At 46.5% G+C, this 19,451-nt stretch overlaps 2 protein-coding genes across 2 annotated transcripts in view; both read left to right on the top strand.

The window, feature by feature from the left end:
- Positions 1 to 1,728, top strand: part of LOC143162936 (mucin-5AC-like) — a 36,705-nt gene extending 34,977 nt beyond the window's left edge. Inside the window, exons 26-28 of the mRNA XM_076343510.1 lie at positions 658 to 814; positions 1,097 to 1,225; positions 1,598 to 1,728. Coding sequence (XP_076199625.1) covers positions 658 to 814; positions 1,097 to 1,225; positions 1,598 to 1,728 — 417 coding nt within the window. The remainder of the gene's footprint in view (positions 1 to 657; positions 815 to 1,096; positions 1,226 to 1,597) is intronic.
- A 2,799-nt stretch (positions 1,729 to 4,527) lies between these two features.
- On the top strand, positions 4,528 to 19,451 carry LOC143162935 (uncharacterized). The gene is made up of 9 exons (XM_076343509.1): positions 4,528 to 14,404; positions 14,870 to 15,034; positions 15,244 to 15,494; positions 15,959 to 16,133; positions 17,284 to 17,327; positions 18,196 to 18,318; positions 18,425 to 18,523; positions 18,936 to 19,058; positions 19,398 to 19,451. Exons 1-9 carry the CDS (start codon positions 4,528 to 4,530, stop codon positions 19,449 to 19,451), a joined length of 10,911 nt encoding a protein of 3,636 aa, XP_076199624.1.

Genomic DNA, 19,451 nt, shown 5'->3' with positions numbered 1-19,451 from the left:
TCCTCATACATTTTAACATGCATGCCTAATTCATTAGCATGTTTCACTTTGAAATGTGTCAGGAAAACTTCAATTTGAATCCCGCTCAATGGGACAGATTTATAGTCCCTACCTGTAAGAAATAAGAGGACATTTACTTCATAGGAAATATCAATCTATTACGAAAGAATAATAATTTCATAATTACTGTGTATTTTCTTGTAGTGTGACTTGAATAAAAATTCTCATATACCATGTACAGAACACAAGCTTAATGAAAAAATAACATAGTAATGAAGTATCAGCATAGCCTTTATCTGACACTAAGTACATACCAAACAATGCAGGGTAGCTCTGTGCTCTTCCTATTACCTTAGTTCTTTCCATTGGCAGAGACCTTCATTTTCAAATGTAGTTGCCTAGTATTGCTTGGGAACATGAATCTAATCTTCCACTAGGACACAAGTTTGGGCATCTAAAAATCTGTCATTACGTGATTTGGATGTATCATCTGGCATCACCTCTGGTGTTTAACAGTGTATATAAGCAAAAGAAAAAGAAATTACTGATGTAGGCCTTTCTTCTGAGATATTACAATTTTTAGAAAATTACCCTAGCAAAGCTAAGAAAGAATTTAGGAGGCAGGATGTATAGTATTACATTTCTTTTTAATAACAGGTTGAACCAGCAAAATATTACCAAGCATGTGTGACAGATGCTTGTGCATGTGACACTGGAGGAGACTGTGATTGCTTTTGTACAGCAGTAGCTGCCTATGCTCAAGCATGTAGTGAAGTTGGTGTCTGCGTAGCCTGGAGAACCCCATCAATCTGTCGTGAGTTTTATGTCATAAACACTTCTTCTGAGAGTGTAGTTAAATGGACAGTGCCTTGCTGATGTCCTTGATCACACACTCTGGGTATCTTACGTATATGCATTATAATCTCACTATGTAGACTTTTCACACTAAGCTGTTTTGATGGTCACACAATTTCACCTATTCACGGTTTTCAAGACTGTTCAAGCAGCATTGGAGGGATATGATGAACAGACATGAGTCAAAAAAAGCTCTTTTTTTTTTTTTTCTGAACATGTCCAAATTTCTATTTCTCCTTAGCACTGTTCTGTGATTACTACAATCAACAAGGGGAATGTGAATGGCACTATAAGCCTTGTGGAGCCTCCTGTATGAAGACCTGTAGGAACCCAAGTGGAAAATGCCTCCATAACTTGCCAGGTTTAGAAGGTAAAAAGAGCTGCAAGTACCTTTAAGCGGGTACATTTTATTATATTTTTAATGGTCTTTAATGGAGTGTATTTCCCCCATCAGCTGCATTTGCACCATTCAGTTCTCTTCAACATCATTGCATCCACATGAATGGAAGCAGAATATGGAAATTGGAGTTAAAACCATCTCTAGGACTAAGTCCTTGTGGGTGGGCTCTGCTCATGCTGGTACTCTGCATTACTTCGTAGAATTATTGGAAAAAATTAAGTAGTAAAAATTATGACTGTTAAAAACAAGACCTGCAAACACATTCTGTACAAATAAAACTTTTGCTGACTGTATCTCATTCTCGCCTTTTCTACCTTCTGTATGCCCTTTTCCTTCCTTCAGGCTGCTACCCTAACTGCCCACCAGACAAGCCATATTTTCATGAGGATGATATGAAGTGCGTCAGTCTCTGTGACTGTTATGATAATGAAAATGGAAAGATATATAGACGGGATGAATGTCATTTATGGTAAGACTTAACATACCAGCCTAATCGTGTACAAGGAAAAACGATCGAAACAGCAGTGGGAAATTGCATGTTCCTGTTACATAACAGGACTAGTTTATGCTGCCTGTGTAAAAATAATGCCTTACTATCTAATGCCAGTTTTCTTACTACATTAGTAGTAAGAAGTTCTTATGTGATTTTATGTTCTGTTGAATTTGTTCCTGATTATGTTGTAAATCCTCAGCATAAAGATACCACAAGAACAGTAAGTCCTTTATGATGAGGCTTTCTCTATTTCCCATTCCTATGGCAGGAAAAATACTGTTCCAGGAGTATAGATATCTAATAGGGATCTACTTCCAAGGATTTTATTACATTCTTACACTGCTTGTAGTATGTAGACTCTTTCCCTTTTTAGCCGCCTTTTTAGTACAAAAACATTGCAAGCGCAAGGAAAGAGATAAGGAGGAAAGAAGGAAAGTCTTCCTTAAGACTTCTACCTGTAGCTTTGCATAATATTTAGCTTCACTTCTATTTATAAGTTTGGGTTTAATATAAAGAAAGATTTTGGAAAACAATGGCAAAAAAGAAGCCAACATGAACTGGACACACAAGGAATAAACACAAATAAAGTGTCCTGTCTTTTGATGATAGTATCTGGCAGAAAGATGACTAATAAAATTACCTCATAATCAAAAAGTATGTGGGTTTTTATGGTTTTTTTTTTATTTCAGTGAATGCACATCAGAAGGTTTACAGTGCAAATTTGATGATAAAGGTAAGAAAGCTAGGAAGAATTATTAAGAAAATGAAATACTGGATATTATCTTTTCATAGATGCCTGACAATAAACTTCTGCATTACAGCATGTCACTGCATTTATGAAGAGAAGAGATATAAATATGGTGAACTCATCTACAACATCACAGATGGAGCTGGATGGTGTTTCAATGCAACATGTGATGTCAATGGAACAATAAACAGAAATATCTCTAAATGTGACATACTTACAAACATCCCGTTTCCATTTTCTACAAGTCAGCCCACAACTTCAGGTACGTATGAATACTCTTTAAAATAACTGAAAAATCTCTGGAAGGGACTGAAAATTCCCTGAAAGGAAGGGCCCTTTCATCAGTTAATGGCATATAATTTCACTTGAAACTGTTAACTTCTGCTGGAGCCACCAATTCACTGGCAGCTTCAGTTGCTAAAGACAACCATAATCAAGAAATGAGCACAGCATTTCTTACAAACTCAGTCTCCACTGTTTCATCATGTTTTTTCCAGGGGAAAAAAAATAACAGAGCTTATTAGTCACTGCACCCTGGAGAATCTCCTCACTTCCTTGCAAACAAAAACCAGCAGTTCTAGACCAACTTCTGAAAACACAAAAGACAATTACTGCCATTTTTTAAATTACTGACTACATTAGCGCAAACTAAAGATAAGAAATCTAGTTTGAGGGAATGCTTAAATTATTTAAAACCATTCTTTGGAACCTTTCCTAATTGTATTTAATAACCAAATCAACAGTTTCCTTCTAGTCCTACACTACACCTCTACATTATTCCTGCAGTTAACTCATTATAGGGACCATGTAATTCTGAGAAATTGTGAGAAATATTTCAACAAAATTATACAATACTACAGCAAGAACTAAATATTCAACTTTAGGTCTTCTATTAAGTAACATTCATATGAAGAAAGTGGTATGTATTCCACATATCTTCATAATGCTAAGAATATGAAAAGAAATCTTATTAAAATAAGCAGAAAATAATTATTATATATCCCATATATATTGTATATGTCTATTCTATATTATAATGTATTATATATAAAATACACATGTGAAATATATATTTTATGCTTTATATTTATAAATATATTACATGTTATAATATTAAAATAAGTAGAAAAGTCATTAACCTGTAAAAATATTTTAAAGACTGTGAGGTTATGCAGTTAAATGTAAATAAGTACAGAGATAATACCAAGAAGAATAAAACCTCCTCTTACTTATACCAATAGCAATCATGAGATCACGTTATCCTATGCATTGACTTTCCACCCAAAGGGTGTCATATTAGCTATATTTAGCTACATTTTTTTCAAAAATGTCACATAAAGTACCACTAGAAAAATAATACAGACTTGAGATCAAAACCTACCTTAGAAATGAAATTCAAGACTGTCAAAGCAAGTTCATTGAAATTAAAATACTACATTAACATATATAATATTACATACAACATTAAAATGTATGGAAGATGAATAATTTTTTCCTGGCACCTTCTTTAATAAGAACAGACAAGATTTACATTTCCTCCTTTTAATTACAGAAATGACAACCGCAACACCAGTGACAACTGTATGTGTGAAGAACATATGTGCATGGTCAGAATGGTATGATTGCACAGAGCCTGAAAACAAAGAGGACAGTGGAGATTATGAAACATTTCAAAATCTCAGAGATAAAGGATACAGTGTGTGTGAAAACCCAAACGGTGTTGAATGCAGAGCCAAAGAACACCCAGATACAGAAATAAACAATCTTAACCAAACCATACAATGTAATCAAAGCATAGGATTAATATGCAATAACAAAGACCAACAATCTAGGCACTGCTATAATTATGAAATCAGAATATCATGCTGCAGCTACATACCATGTTCACAAATACGAACTGCAACACCAAGAACCACAGAAGAATTCACAACAACTACTGCTGTAAAATCAACACCATTTACATTACAGACGAAGATAAAACCAACAAAAGAAAAACAAGGAACTGAAGCGCAAGAAACCAAAGTACCTACAATGTCACCAAAAGACAGAGAAAGCACGACTCCTCTGACTGAAACTTCAGCTACAGCAAAGAAATCGCATCTCTCAACAACAGGTTACCAGACCATGTCAACTCCAGCAGAAACCTCCACTGTGGCACCCCAGACTCCAACATCACCCACTACTACCTCCACCCTCCCCCAGCCAGCAACGACAACCACTGCTGGCACCACGGTTCTCCCCCGTACCACTGCCCCTCCAACAGAAGGCACGACCATCATCACTACCATTAGCAGGGCCAGCACCACCAAGACCTCTCCCCCTCCAACACAAGGCACGACCATCATCACACCCACACCAACAGTGCCCACCTCAGCATCCACCACCCCTGGCAGCACCTCCAAGAACACAAGCAGCTGCCAGCAGTACTGTGCCTGGACACAGTGGTTTGACTTGGATACCCCTAGCCCAGGTATCCAAAATGGAGACGTAGAGACATTTGCAAAAATCCGAGCCGCTGGGTATCCACTCTGCGACAAGCCACAAGACATCAAGTGCCGTGCTAAACTTTACCCTTATAGGAGTCTGGACAAACTGGGACAGAAATTTGAGTGCAGCCTTGACACTGGGCTTGTGTGCAGAAATGAGGATCAGATCACAAAGTACCAAATGTGCTTCGACTACGAGGTCAAGGTGCTGTGCTGTGACCATAAAGACTGCCAGACATCACCACCCCCAGCCACCACTGCAGGCTCCTCCACCACAGCTTCTCCTACAGAAACCTCCACTGTAGCAACCCGGACTCCAACATCACCCACTACTGCCTCCACCCACGCCCAGTCAACAATGACAACCACTGCTGGCACCACGGTTCTCCCCAGTACCACTGCCCCGCCAACAGAAGGCACGACCATCATCACTACCATTAGCAGGGCCAGCACCACCAAGACCTCTCCCCCTCCAACACAAGGCACGACCATCATCACACTAACACCAACAGTGCCCACCTCAGCAGCCAGCAGTACCAGCACCTCCAGGACCACCACAGGAAGCACCACAACGTCCACAGCCACGTTTGCCCCAGCAGAAACCTCCACTGTGACAACCCGGACTCCAACATCACCCACTACTGCCTCCACCCTCCCCCAGCCAGCAACGACAACCACTGCTGGCACCACGGTTCTCCCCAGTACCACTGTCCCTCCAACACAAGGCACAACCATCATCACACTAACACCAACAGTGCCCACCTCAGCCAGTAGCACTGCCAGCACCTCCAGGACCACCACAGGAAGCACCGCAACCTCCACAGCTACATCTACTCCAGCAGAGACCTCCGCTGTGACAACCCAGACTCCATCACCACCCACTACTGCCTCCACCCTCCCCCAGCCAGCAACGACAACCACTGCTGGCACCACGGTTCTCCCCAGTACCACTGCCCCGCCAACAGAAGGCACGACCATCATCACTACCATTAGCAGGGCCAGCACCACCAAGACCTCTCCCCCTCCAACACAAGGCACAACCATCATCACACCCACACCAACAGTGCCCACCTCAGCCAGTAGCACTGCCAGCACCTCCAGGACCACCACAGGAAGCACCGCAACGTCCACAGCTACGTCTACTCCAGCAGAGACCTCCGCTGTGACAACCCAGACTCCATCACCACCCACTACTGCCTCCACCCTCCCCCAGCCAGCAACGACAACCACTGCTGGCACCACGGTTCTCCCCCGTACCACTGCCCCGCCAACAGAAGGCACGACCATCATCACTACCATTAGCAGGGCCAGGACCACCAAGACCTCTCCCCCTCCAACACAAGGCACGACCATCATCACACCCACACCAACAGTGCCCACCTCAGCATCCACCACCCCTGGCAGCACCTCCAAGAACACAAGCAGCTGCCAGCAGTACTGTGCCTGGACACAGTGGTTTGACTTGGATACCCCTAGCCCAGGTATCCAAAATGGAGACGTAGAGACATTTGCAAAAATCCGAGCCGCTGGGTATCCACTCTGCGACAAGCCACAAGACATCAAGTGCCGTGCTAAACTTTACCCTTATAGGAGTCTGGACAAACTGGGACAGAAATTTGAGTGCAGCCTTGACACTGGGCTTGTGTGCAGAAATGAGGATCAGATCACAAAGTACCAAATGTGCTTCGACTACGAGGTCAAGGTGCTGTGCTGTGACCATAAAGACTGCCAAACATCACCACCCCCAGCCACCACTGCAGGCTCCTCCACCACAGCTTCTCCTACAGAAACCTCCACTGTAGCAACCCGGACTCCAACATCACCCACTGCTGCCTCCACCCACACCCAGTCAACAATGACAACCACTGCTGGCACCATGGTTCTCCCCAGTACCACTGCCCCTCCAACAGAAGGCACGACCATCATCACTACCATTAGCAGGGCCAGCACCACCAAGACCTCTCCCCCTCCAACACAAGGCACAACCATCATCACACTAACACCAACAGTGCCCACCTCAGCAGCCAGCAGTACCAGCACCTCCAGGACCACCACAGGAAGCACCACAACGTCCACAGCCACGTTTGCCCCAGCAGAAACCTCCACTGTGACAACCCGGACTCCAACATCACCCACTACTGCCTCCACCCTCCCCCAGCCAGCAACGACAACCACTGCTGGCACCACGGTTCTCCCCAGTACCACTGTCCCTCCAACACAAGGCACAACCATCATCACACTAACACCAACAGTGCCCACCTCAGCCAGTAGCACTGCCAGCACCTCCAGGACCACCACAGGAAGCACCGCAACCTCCACAGCTACATCTACTCCAGCAGAGACCTCCGCTGTGACAACCCAGACTCCAACATCACCCACTACTCCCTCCTCCCTCCCCCAGCCAGCAACGACAACCACTGCTGGCACCACGGTTCTCCCCCGTACCACTGCCCCGCCAACAGAAGGCACGACCATCATCACTACCATTAGCAGGGCCAGCACCACCAAGACCTCTCCCCCTCCAACACAAGGCACAACCATCATCACACCCACACCAACAGTGCCCACCTCAGCCAGTAGCACTGCCAGCACCTCCAGGACCACCACAGGAAGCACCGCAACGTCCACAGCTACGTCTACTCCAGCAGAGACCTCCGCTGTGACAACCCAGACTCCATCACCACCCACTACTGCCTCCACCCTCCCCCAGCCAGCAACGACAACCACTGCTGGCACCACGGTTCTCCCCAGTACCACTGCCCCTCCAACAGAAGGCACGACCATCATCACTACCATTAGCAGGGCCAGCACCATCAAGACCTCTCCCCCTCCAACACAAGGCACGACCATCATCACACCCACACCAACAGTGCCCACCTCAGCATCCACCACCCCTGGCAGCACCTCCAAGAACACAAGCAGCTGCCAGCAGTACTGTGCCTGGACACAGTGGTTTGACTTGGATACCCCTAGCCCAGGTATCCAAAATGGAGACGTAGAGACATTTGCAAAAATCCGAGCCGCTGGGTATCCACTCTGCGACAAGCCACAAGACATCAAGTGCCGTGCTAAACTTTACCCTTATAGGAGTCTGGACAAACTGGGACAGAAATTTGAGTGCAGCCTTGACACTGGGCTTGTGTGCAGAAATGAGGATCAGATCACAAAGTACCAAATGTGCTTCGACTACGAGGTCAAGGTGCTGTGCTGTGACCATAAAGACTGCCAAACATCACCACCCCCAGCCACCACTGCAGGCTCCTCCACCACAGCTTCTCCTACAGAAACCTCCACTGTAGCAACCCGGACTCCAACATCACCCACTACTGCCTCCACCCACACCCAGTCAACAATGACAACCACTGCTGGCACCACGGTTCTCCCCAGTACCACTGCCCCGCCAACAGAAGGCACGACCATCATCACTACCATTAGCAGGGCCAGCACCACCAAGACCTCTCCCCCTCCAACACAAGGCACGACCATCATCACACTAACACCAGCAGTGCCCACCTCAGCAGCCAGCAGTACCAGCACCTCCAGGACCACCACAGGAAGCACCACAACGTCCACAGCCACGTTTGCCCCAGCAGAAACCTCCACTGTGACAACCCGGACTCCAACATCACCCACTACTGCCTCCACCCTCCCCCAGCCAGCAACGACAACCACTGCTGGCACCACCACCAGTACCACTGCCCCTCCAACAGAAGGCACAACCATCATCACACTAACACCAACAGTGCCCACCTCAGCCAGTAGCACTGCCAGCACCTCCAGGACCACCACAGGAAGCACCGCAACGTCCACAGCTACGTCTACTCCAGCAGAGACCTCCGCTGTGACAACCCAGACTCCATCACCACCCACTACTGCCTCCACCCTCCCCCAGCCAGCAACGACAACCACTGCTGCCACCACGGTTCTCCCCAGTACCACTGCCCCGCCAACAGAAGGCACGACCATCATCACTACCATTACCAGGGCCAGCACCACCAAGACCTCTCCCCCTCCAACACAAGGCACGACCATCATCACACCCACACCAACAGTGCCCACCTCAGCCAGTAGCACTGCCAGCACCTCCAGGACCACCACAGGAAGCACCGCAATGTCCACAGCTACGTCTACTCCAGCAGAGACCTCCGCTGTGACAACCCAGACTCCATCACCACCCACTACTGCCTCCACCCTCCCCCAGCCAGCAACGACAACCACTGCTGGCACCACGGTTCTCCCCCGTACCACTGCCCCTCCAACAGAAGGCACGACCATCATCACTACCATTAGCAGGGCCAGCACCACCAAGACCTCTCCCCCTCCAACACAAGGCACGACCATCATCACACCCACACCAACAGTGCCCACCTCAGCATCCACCACCCCTGGCAGCACCTCCAAGAACACAAGCAGCTGCCAGCAGTACTGTGCCTGGACACAGTGGTTTGACTTGGATACCCCTAGCCCAGGTATCCAAAATGGAGACGTAGAGACATTTGCAAAAATCCGAGCCGCTGGGTATCCACTCTGCGACAAGCCACAAGACATCAAGTGCCGTGCTAAACTTTACCCTTATAGGAGTCTGGACAAACTGGGACAGAAATTTGAGTGCAGCCTTGACACTGGGCTTGTGTGCAGAAATGAGGATCAGATCACAAAGTACCAAATGTGCTTCGACTACGAGGTCAAGGTGCTGTGCTGTGACCATAAAGACTGCCAAACATCACCACCCCCAGCCACCACTGCAGGCTCCTCCACCACAGCTTCTCCTACAGAAACCTCCACTGTAGCAACCCGGACTCCAACATCACCCACTGCTGCCTCCACCCACGCCCAGTCAACAATGACAACCACTGCTGGCACCACGGTTCTCCCCAGTACCACTGCCCCGCCAACAGAAGGCACGACCATCATCACTACCATTAGCAGGGCCAGCACCACCAAGACCTCTCCCCCTCCAACACAAGGCACGACCGTCATCACACTAACACCAACAGTGCCCACCTCAGCAGCCAGCAGTACCAGCACCTCCAGGACCACCGCAGGAAGCACCGCAACGTCCACAGCCACGTTTGCCCCAGCAGAAACCTCCACTGTGACAACCCGGACTCCAACATCACCCACTACTGCCTCCACCCTCCCCCAGCCAGCAACAACAACCACTGCTGGCACCACAGTTCTCCCCAGTACCACTGCCTCTCCAACAGAAGGCACAACCATCATCACTACCATTAGCAGGGCCAGCACCACCAAGACCTCTCCCCCTCCAACACAAGGCACGACCATCATCACACCCACACCAACAGTGCCCACCTCAGCAGCCAGCAGTACCAGCACCTCCAGGACCACCACAGGAAGCACCACAACGTCCACAGCCACGTTTGCCCCAGCAGAAACCTCCACTGTGACAACCCGGACTCCAACATCACCCACTACTGCCTCCACCCTCCCCCAGCCAGCAACAACAACCACTGCTGGCACCACGGTTCTCCCCAGTACCACTGCCCCTCCAACAGAAGGCACGACCATCATCACTACCATTAGCAGGGCCAGCACCACCAAGACCTCTCCCCCTCCAACACAAGGCACAACCATCATCACACTAACACCAACAGTGCCCACCTCAGCAGCCAGCAGTACCAGCACCTCCAGGACCACCACAGGAAGCACCGCAACGTCCACAGCCACGTTTGCCCCAGCAGAAACCTCCACTGTTGCAACCCAGACTCCAACATCACCCACTACTGCCTCCACCCTCCCCCAGCCAGCAACGACAACCACTGCTGGCACCACGGTTCTCCCCAGTACCACTGTCCCTCCAACACAAGGCACAACCATCATCACACTAACACCAACAGTGCCCACCTCAGCCAGTAGCACTTCCAGCACCTCCAGGACCACCGCAGGAAGCACCGCAACGTCCACAGCTACGTCTACTCCAGCAGAGACCTCCACTGTGGCAACCCAGACTCCAACATCACCCACTACTCCCTCCTCCCTCCCCCAGCCAGCAACGACAACCACTGCTGGCACCACGGTTCTCCCCAGTACCACTGCCCCGCCAACAGAAGGCACGACCATCATCACAACCATTAGCAGGGCCAGCACCACCAAGACCTCTCCCCCTCCAACACAAGGCACAATCACCATCACACCGACGCCAACAGTGCCCAGCTCAGCCAGTAGCACTGCCAGCACCTCCAGGACCACCACAGGAAGCACCACAACGTCTACAGCCACGTTTGCCCCAGCAGAAACCTCCACTGTGGCAACCCAGACTCCATCACCACCCACTACTGCCTCCACCCTCCCCCAGCCAGCAACGACAACCACTGCTGGCACCATGGTTCTCCCCCGTACCACTGCCCCTCCAACAGAAGGCACGACCATCATCACACCCACACCAACAGTGCCCACCTCAGCATCCACCACCCCTGGCAGCACCTCCAAGAACACAAGCAGCTGCCAGCAGTACTGTGCCTGGACACAGTGGTTTGACTTGGATACCCCTAGCCCAGGTATCCAAAATGGAGACGTAGAGACATTTGCAAAAATCCGAGCCGCTGGGTATCCACTCTGCGACAAGCCACAAGACATCAAGTGCCGTGCTAAACTTTACCCTTATAGGAGTCTGGACAAACTGGGACAGAAATTTGAGTGCAGCCTTGACACTGGGCTTGTGTGCAGAAATGAGGATCAGATCACAAAGTACCAAATGTGCTTCGACTACGAGGTCAAGGTGCTGTGCTGTGACCATAAAGACTGCCAAACATCACCACCCCCAGCCACCACTGCAGGCTCCTCCACCACAGCTTCTCCTACAGAAACCTCCACTGTAGCAACCCGGACTCCAACATCACCCACTACTGCCTCCACCCACGCCCAGTCAACAATGACAACCACTGCTGGCACCACGGTTCTCCCCAGTACCACTGCCCCGCCAACAGAAGGCACGACCATCATCACTACCATTAGCAGGGCCAGCACCACCAAGACCTCTCCCCCTCCAACACAAGGCACGACCATCATCACACTAACACCAACAGTGCCCACCTCAGCAGCCAGCAGTACCAGCACCTCCAGGACCACCACAGGAAGCACCACAACGTCCACAGCCACGTTTGCCCCAGCAGAAACCTCCACTGTGACAACCCGGACTCCAACATCACCCACCACTTCCTCCACCCTCCCCCAGCCAGCAACGACAACCACTGCTGGCACCACCACCAGTACCACTGCCCCTCCAACAGAAGGCACAACCATCATCACACCCACACCAACAGTGCCCACCTCAGCCAGTAGCACTGCCAGCAACTCCAGGACCACCACAGGAAGCACCGCAACGTCCACAGCTACGTCTACTCCAGCAGAGACCTCCGCTGTGACAACCCAGACTCCATCACCACCCACTACTGCCTCCACCCTCCCCCAGCCAGCAACGACAACCACTGCTGGCACCACGGTTCTCCCCCGTACCACTGCCCCGCCAACAGAAGGCACGACCATCATCACAACCATTAGCAGGGCCAGCACCACCAAGACCTCTCCCCCTCCAACACAAGGCACGACCATCATCACACCCACACCAACAGTGCCCACCTCTGCAGCCAGCAGTACCAGCACCTCCAGGACCACCGCAGGAAGCACCGCAACGTCCACAGCCACGTTTGCCCCAGCAGAAACCTCCACTGTGGCAACCCAGACTCCAACATCACCCACTACTGCCTCCACCCTCCCCCAGCCAGCAACGACAACCACTGCTGGCACCACGGTTCTCCCCCGTACCACTGCCCCGCCAACAGAAGGCACGACCATCATCACTACCATTACCAGGGCCAGCACCACCAAGACCTCTCCCCCTCCAACACAAGGCACAACCATCATCACACCCACACCAACAGTGCCCACCTCAGCCAGTAGCACTGCCAGCACCTCCAGGACCACCGCAGGAAGCACCGCAACGTCCACAGCCACGTCTACTCCAGCAGAGACCTCCGCTGTGACAACCCAGACTCCATCACCACCCACTACTGCCTCCACCCTCCCCCAGCCAGCAACGACAACCACTGCTGGCACCACGGTTCTCCCCAGTACCACTGCCCCTCCAACAGAAGGCACGACCATCATCACAACCATTAGCAGGGCCAGCACCACCAAGACCTCTCCCCCTCCAACACAAGGCACGACCATCATCACACCCACACCAACAGTGCCCACCTCAGCATCCACCACCCCTGGCAGCACCTCCAAGAACACAAGCAGCTGCCAGCAGTACTGTGCCTGGACACAGTGGTTTGACTTGGATACCCCTAGCCCAGGTATCCAAAATGGAGACGTAGAGACATTTGCAAAAATCCGAGCCGCTGGGTATCCACTCTGCGACAAGCCACAAGACATCAAGTGCCGTGCTAAACTTTACCCTTATAGGAGTCTGGACAAACTGGGACAGAAATTTGAGTGCAGCCTTGACACTGGGCTTGTGTGCAGAAATGAGGATCAGATCACAAAGTACCAAATGTGCTTCGACTACGAGGTCAAGGTGCTGTGCTGTGACCATAAAGACTGCCAAACATCACCACCCCCAGCCACCACTGCAGGCTCCTCCACCACAGCTTCTCCTACAGAAACCTCCACTGTAGCAACCCGGACTCCAACATCACCCACTGCTGCCTCCACCCACACCCAGTCAACAATGACAACCACTGCTGGCACCACGGTTCTCCCCAGTACCACTGCCCCGCCAACAGAAGGCACAACCATCATCACTACCATTAGCAGGGCCAGCACCACCAAGACCTCTCCCCCTCCAACACAAGGCACGACCATCATCACACCCACACCAACAGTGCCCACCTCAGCAGCCAGCAGTACCAGCACCTCCAGGACCACCGCAGGAAGCACCGCAATGTCCACAGCTATATCTGCTCCAGCAGAAACCTCCACTGTGGCAACCCAGACTCCAACATCACCCACTACTGCCTCCTCCCTCCCCCAGCCAGCAACGACAACCACTGCTGGCACCACGGTTCTCCCCCGTACCACTGCCCCGCCAACAGAAGGCACGACCATCATCACAACCACTAGCAGGGCCAGCACCACCAAGACCTCTCCCCCTCCAACACAAGGCACAACCATCATCACACCAACACCAACAGTGCCCTCCTCCGCAGCCATCAGTACCAGCACCTCCAGGACCACCACAGGAAGCACCACAACATCCACAGCCATGTCTGCTCCAGCAGAAACCTCCACTGTGGCAACCCAGACTCCAACATCACCCACTACCGCCTCCACAGTCCCCAAGTCAGGAATTACAATCACCATAGGTGGTACAGATATTCTTCCAACGTCTGTTTCTTCTACTGGACAAAGTACTGCCACCACTGTTTTTCCCACAAATTTCACTACCACAAGCAGCCCAGGTATGTCATTGTCTACCCCTGGAAGAGTTACAAACAGCTATTTCAGAAGAACAACATTGGTATCATTGTCTTCTGTGACTTCTTCCACTATCATCCCTATTTCTTCCAACACATAAACCACTTTTTCACGTATCTGTCCCTCTGCTACTAGTATCTGTGTTAGACAAGTGTATGAGTGGACCCCATTGCCTATATTACTTATCCTTAGCTCAAGGGAGACAGGGGTGGCTTTGAAAATTTTGAAAACATTGGAGCTAAATGTCATAAGATTTGCCAAATCCCAGATCATATTCAGCATACAGGTAAAAGATTTCCACAGTCTCCACTTAGCAGTAGGTCAAATAGTTGAATGCAACAGAAATGTTGGTTTGATTTGCCAGAATGTTGAACAGTCCTCTCCAACATGTTAAAATTATGAGATCAAAAACCTGTGCTGCAAACTAAAGTATGTCTTGTGCTCAACAGTAGCTACAACTGGTACATCACAATCAAGTCATGTTACAACAAGCACTTCTGCAATCTTCAGTTCTTCCCCCAGCACACCTGTCACAACAGAAGCAAGTACATATGTTACATCAAGCAGAACAACTCCATGTTTTTGTCACGTGTTTGGTAATTTTTTTTCTCCTGGTAAGTGTCTTATTTTATCATTATAAAAGTTTTCATAAGCAATATAAACCCTTAATACTCTATTCAATTAAAGATAACCACCCAAAATCATCTAAACGTAGAACTTCTTATACACAAATACACTTTATATTCTCACAATATTTTCTTGGTTTTTTTTCCCTAAGTATTTTCATTGGTCTTTTAATTTCTCCTCCAATTTTTCTTTACAGGGGAAGTGGTATACAACAGAACAGATAGGGCTGGCTGTAATTTTTATGCACTTTGCAGCAACGAATGCGAAATTGACCCATTTCAGGGGCCATGTCCTTCAACAACTCCTTTCACTTCAGTCACCTCAGAAACTACAACACAAGCTGCCTCATCCACAGAACGTGTATTTTCTTCTGTCTCACCAACCCCAGCAACATCCCTCACAACTTCAGTAGAAATAAACTGTACTGATGTCAGTCCTCCACGAAAGGTGGTTCCCCTCATGATTTTCTAATGTATCAGCATTGCAAAACCAGCCCAATTTCTGTCCTCTAATAACCAATTCAAATCAACTTATATGTATTTCAATAACAAAGTTGGTCATGATACAAATGACCTGATAGCACACAATTCTTCAACCTGGCATTACCAGGCTTTTAAGTAATCTGGAGACGGAAAAGCTCACTAATACCATGGCAGAGACTTTTTTTAATAAAAGACATTTAAATGTCATAGAAATAAGTAGACCAGCTATGAAAGTCTTAAAAACTCATTCCTTCTACACAGAAGAAAATTCTGTGATTGTTTTCAGCTTGCCTGCTCTTAAGGCCTGAAATCATATGCTAAGAAAACTCTAATCTGAACTCCCTACCAATTTTGAGAGTCTATCTCAAGGTGACCCAGAACAACTAGGGTGAGAGAACACTTAAGAATAAATCATTTACGTATTTTCAGCCTGGAGAGAACTGGATAAGTGAATGCCAGAAGTGTGTCTGTGACCCCCTCACTACTACCGTACAGTGCGAGCCGCTCCTATGCCAAACAGTTCAGACACCAGCTTGTGACCTAGGATTTTTTCCCATGTCTGTACCAACACCAAAAGACCCGTGTTGTCCTGAATTTGAATGCAGTAAGTATTAAACATACATATATACACACCAGGCTACACACTCTGGTAAATTACATTTGCACTTCTGTTAAGTTCTTCATGTATCACAAAACCAGCAATACTTTCCTTAAATTATTCTGGCTCAGTGAAAACACATCAATTTTTGGCTAAATGTGCATTAGAAGTTTATTTAAAAATGAAATGTTATTTTCAATGAAGTTTGCTGAGAGAATTGGAATGGGTGGGAGAGCAGGATAATACTTTGAAACTTCAAGTGGTCTATGTAGCTCAACTATCTCTGTATCTGTAATCATAAAAGTTATTAATGCATTTTATTTAATGTTATTAATGTGACATTGGAACACATTATAATTATCCTACTGTAGCTAAACTAAGATGCATAAACATAAGAATAAGCCAGCAGAAAGCTTAACAGTTAACTACAAAAACAAGTAACATGAAGCAATAATACAGAGTGAATTGTAATCAGTAACTGAATTATCGATGTATGAAAAATAATAATTGTATTTACACTGTTGTTGAATGCTCATGAAAATTTAAAAATCCAAGTTATGTATGATTATTTATATACATGTATTTTTATACACATATATTTATACAAAAGAATAAAAAGAAAAAGGTAGCCATAAATTAAGCCCGAAACAGGAAGATGAAAACAAAGGAGCAGCCAAGTTTGAAGTAGTTCTGTGAAAGACATGAATGGGATCTGCCATGTTGTCAAATTATTTATATGACCACAGTAAGAATACCTTTTTTCCACTCGGAGTCAATCTTCCATCCAAGTCATGTTCTGAGAGGTCATAAGGAATCAATAACAAAGGCACCTTTGAAGGTTACTGGACTTCTAGGGTTCAAAGAGGAAACAACTAATTTAATTTGAAGTGAACCTGATATCGAAAGGGCAAAAAAGGGATTTTTCATGTATAGCTCGAGTTTGAAACCATTCCTCCTCAACTCTTATAGCTAATTTCAAAGGTGAAACTTTACTTAAACATCCAGCTATACTAAATATGAGGTCTAAGCATGTAGGGGGGATTGAATTCAAGTTTTCCATAATCTCTGCGTTACTAACAAGCCTTGATAAAATCTTGACTTCTCAGGAAGTCTCACAATTTGAGTTTACTCCGGAATTTTTTTTGTTGTTTTTCAGAACCAATGCCTGGCATCTGTGTGATTAATGGTACAGTGTACACGGTGAGAATGTTATACTTATAGTGCTGTATTGCTCGAAGTGAAATGTACACCCTTTCTACCAAAATAAGCCTTTGAGAAAGTTCTTTTCCCAGTACATGTTGTTTTATCTCTAGCCCTTAACTGGAAAGTTGGTTTTTTTCCTAATGTCAAAATCAAAGTTGTCACAGAAATGTTACTCAACATGTAGCATAAAACAAGAGCGTACCATTTTTAGTGCTGTACTTCTTTTTAAGCTCTCTCCCACTTCTGGAATTAATGAATTTTCCAAATGAGCTGATGAATAGCCCAAACGGAACTATTCTTTGAAATAAGCCCAGAGAACATTCAAAAATAAAGCTAGGATTTTTGCTTTAACTGATACCTAAATTTTTTGCTAAAATTGGTACTTAGGTCATTTAGTCAAAATTTAAACATTAGCCCTGGAACCTTTTGGGGATACATTTCAGAAAGACTAAAATCCATGTGTAAATTTGTATCTCTGTTTATGTATCTGCATATGTATCCAATTATTTTAATCTCCATTTGTAAATTATCATTGTTTTATAACCATTGAACATGACTTACAGGGAAAAAAAATTCTTAAATGGAGCATTGAAAAGCTGGTAAAATAATGAGGCAGTACAAACCACTCTTACCTGCATTTCATTAATTTATTTTTCTCTTTTATATTGCTTCATTTAGTTTCCTCCTAATATGTGTTTTCTTGCAAGGCATAAAGCCAAACAACTTTATTATGTTCGAAGAGAGTTGAACAACTCAGTTGCACTTGCATTTCAACAACCTTAATGGTTCTCAGCAATGCTTTGAACTCTGCCTATATATTATATAGAAACTGTTTCCATTTGAATTTTTTTTTTCTGTCTTCTAGCTTGGAATGTCAACAGTAATCAATTCATGTAAGAACTGTACCTGCAGTTCTGAGAAAGATCCAGTGACTGAGGCAAATATTGTGCATTGTGAAACAGTTCAATGTGAAACATCTTGCCCACTGGTGAGTTCAGATTCTCTAGGCTGCCCAGTCAGCCCTCAATTACAGGAAGACTAGAATTCTCCATCACCAGCTCAACATACTTTCTCTTTCAACTCCTTGTGAGTAGGGTCAGCAATATATGACTGAGGATGGAGAGTGCTGTGGGAAGTGTATTGAGGTAGCTTGCAAAATTAAACTAAGTAACAACACCGTTCACGTGCTCAATGTAAGTATTCCTTTCATTTTCGGATCTCTCTATTAGCCAATACATGTTAGAACAGCTAAGAGTCAACTCATGTCCCTTACTAGTAAAAATCTAATTAACTCTTAGATTACTCTGAAAACAACACAGCAGTTTTCTGAATTGAACACTTACTTGGAATAACAAATTCTTGATATGCGTGGTTAACTGGGCAATAGTTTCCAATTTGTGGTCTGAATGTTCAGGTCCAGGATTTAAACTTCCAAGCTAGCCACAGTTTGCAAAATTTTGCTTTTGCCACTTGAAAGAAGTTCAGAAGAATCTGAGAATCTTTGAGGTGTGAGAACTTAATTAGCTCAGACATTTTTGAAGTAATCATACTATACCTGATCACAATGAAAAAAAAAATTTGTTTTCTTTTCTTATAAAATCTTAGGTTGATGACGTCCTGCCACTCGATCATTGCAGCCATTACACATGTGAAAAAATTGAAGATCAATTTGTTGCAGTCCAAACTAAAAAAATATGCCCCAAGTACAACCCAGGAGAGTGCGATCCTGTAAGTTTTAATCAATTCTTCAACGACTGAATGCAGTTTAAAAGAACAAGGCGGGGGCAAGGAAGAATACAACAAATCACTTTCACTACAGATGCAGGAATGTCTTAAGAATGAAGTTAAATCTTGCTCTAACATTAGTAATAAGAAAAGCTTAGTATTTTTACATGAGGCTACAAAGATTCTAGACTTCTATGGTAGGCAGAGTAAGTCATCCACGGTTTCATTCAGCGTTCATCACAGAGGAGCCTTCTGCCCAGTATCAGTAATGGTAACTCATATTCTTACTTATGATTGTCATCTGTGCATTAATACAAATCCTCCTTCTTTACTTCGGTAAAGGATGAAGCAGAGACTACTCCCGATGGCTGCTGCAAAATATGTAAACGTAAGTAA

This window comes from Aptenodytes patagonicus, chromosome 7 (assembly GCF_965638725.1).
Source record: "Aptenodytes patagonicus chromosome 7, bAptPat1.pri.cur, whole genome shotgun sequence".
NCBI lineage: Eukaryota > Metazoa > Chordata > Aves > Sphenisciformes > Spheniscidae > Aptenodytes > Aptenodytes patagonicus.
The sequence above is the reverse complement of the archived record's forward strand: the minus strand, read 5'-3'. Positions and strand labels throughout refer to the sequence as shown.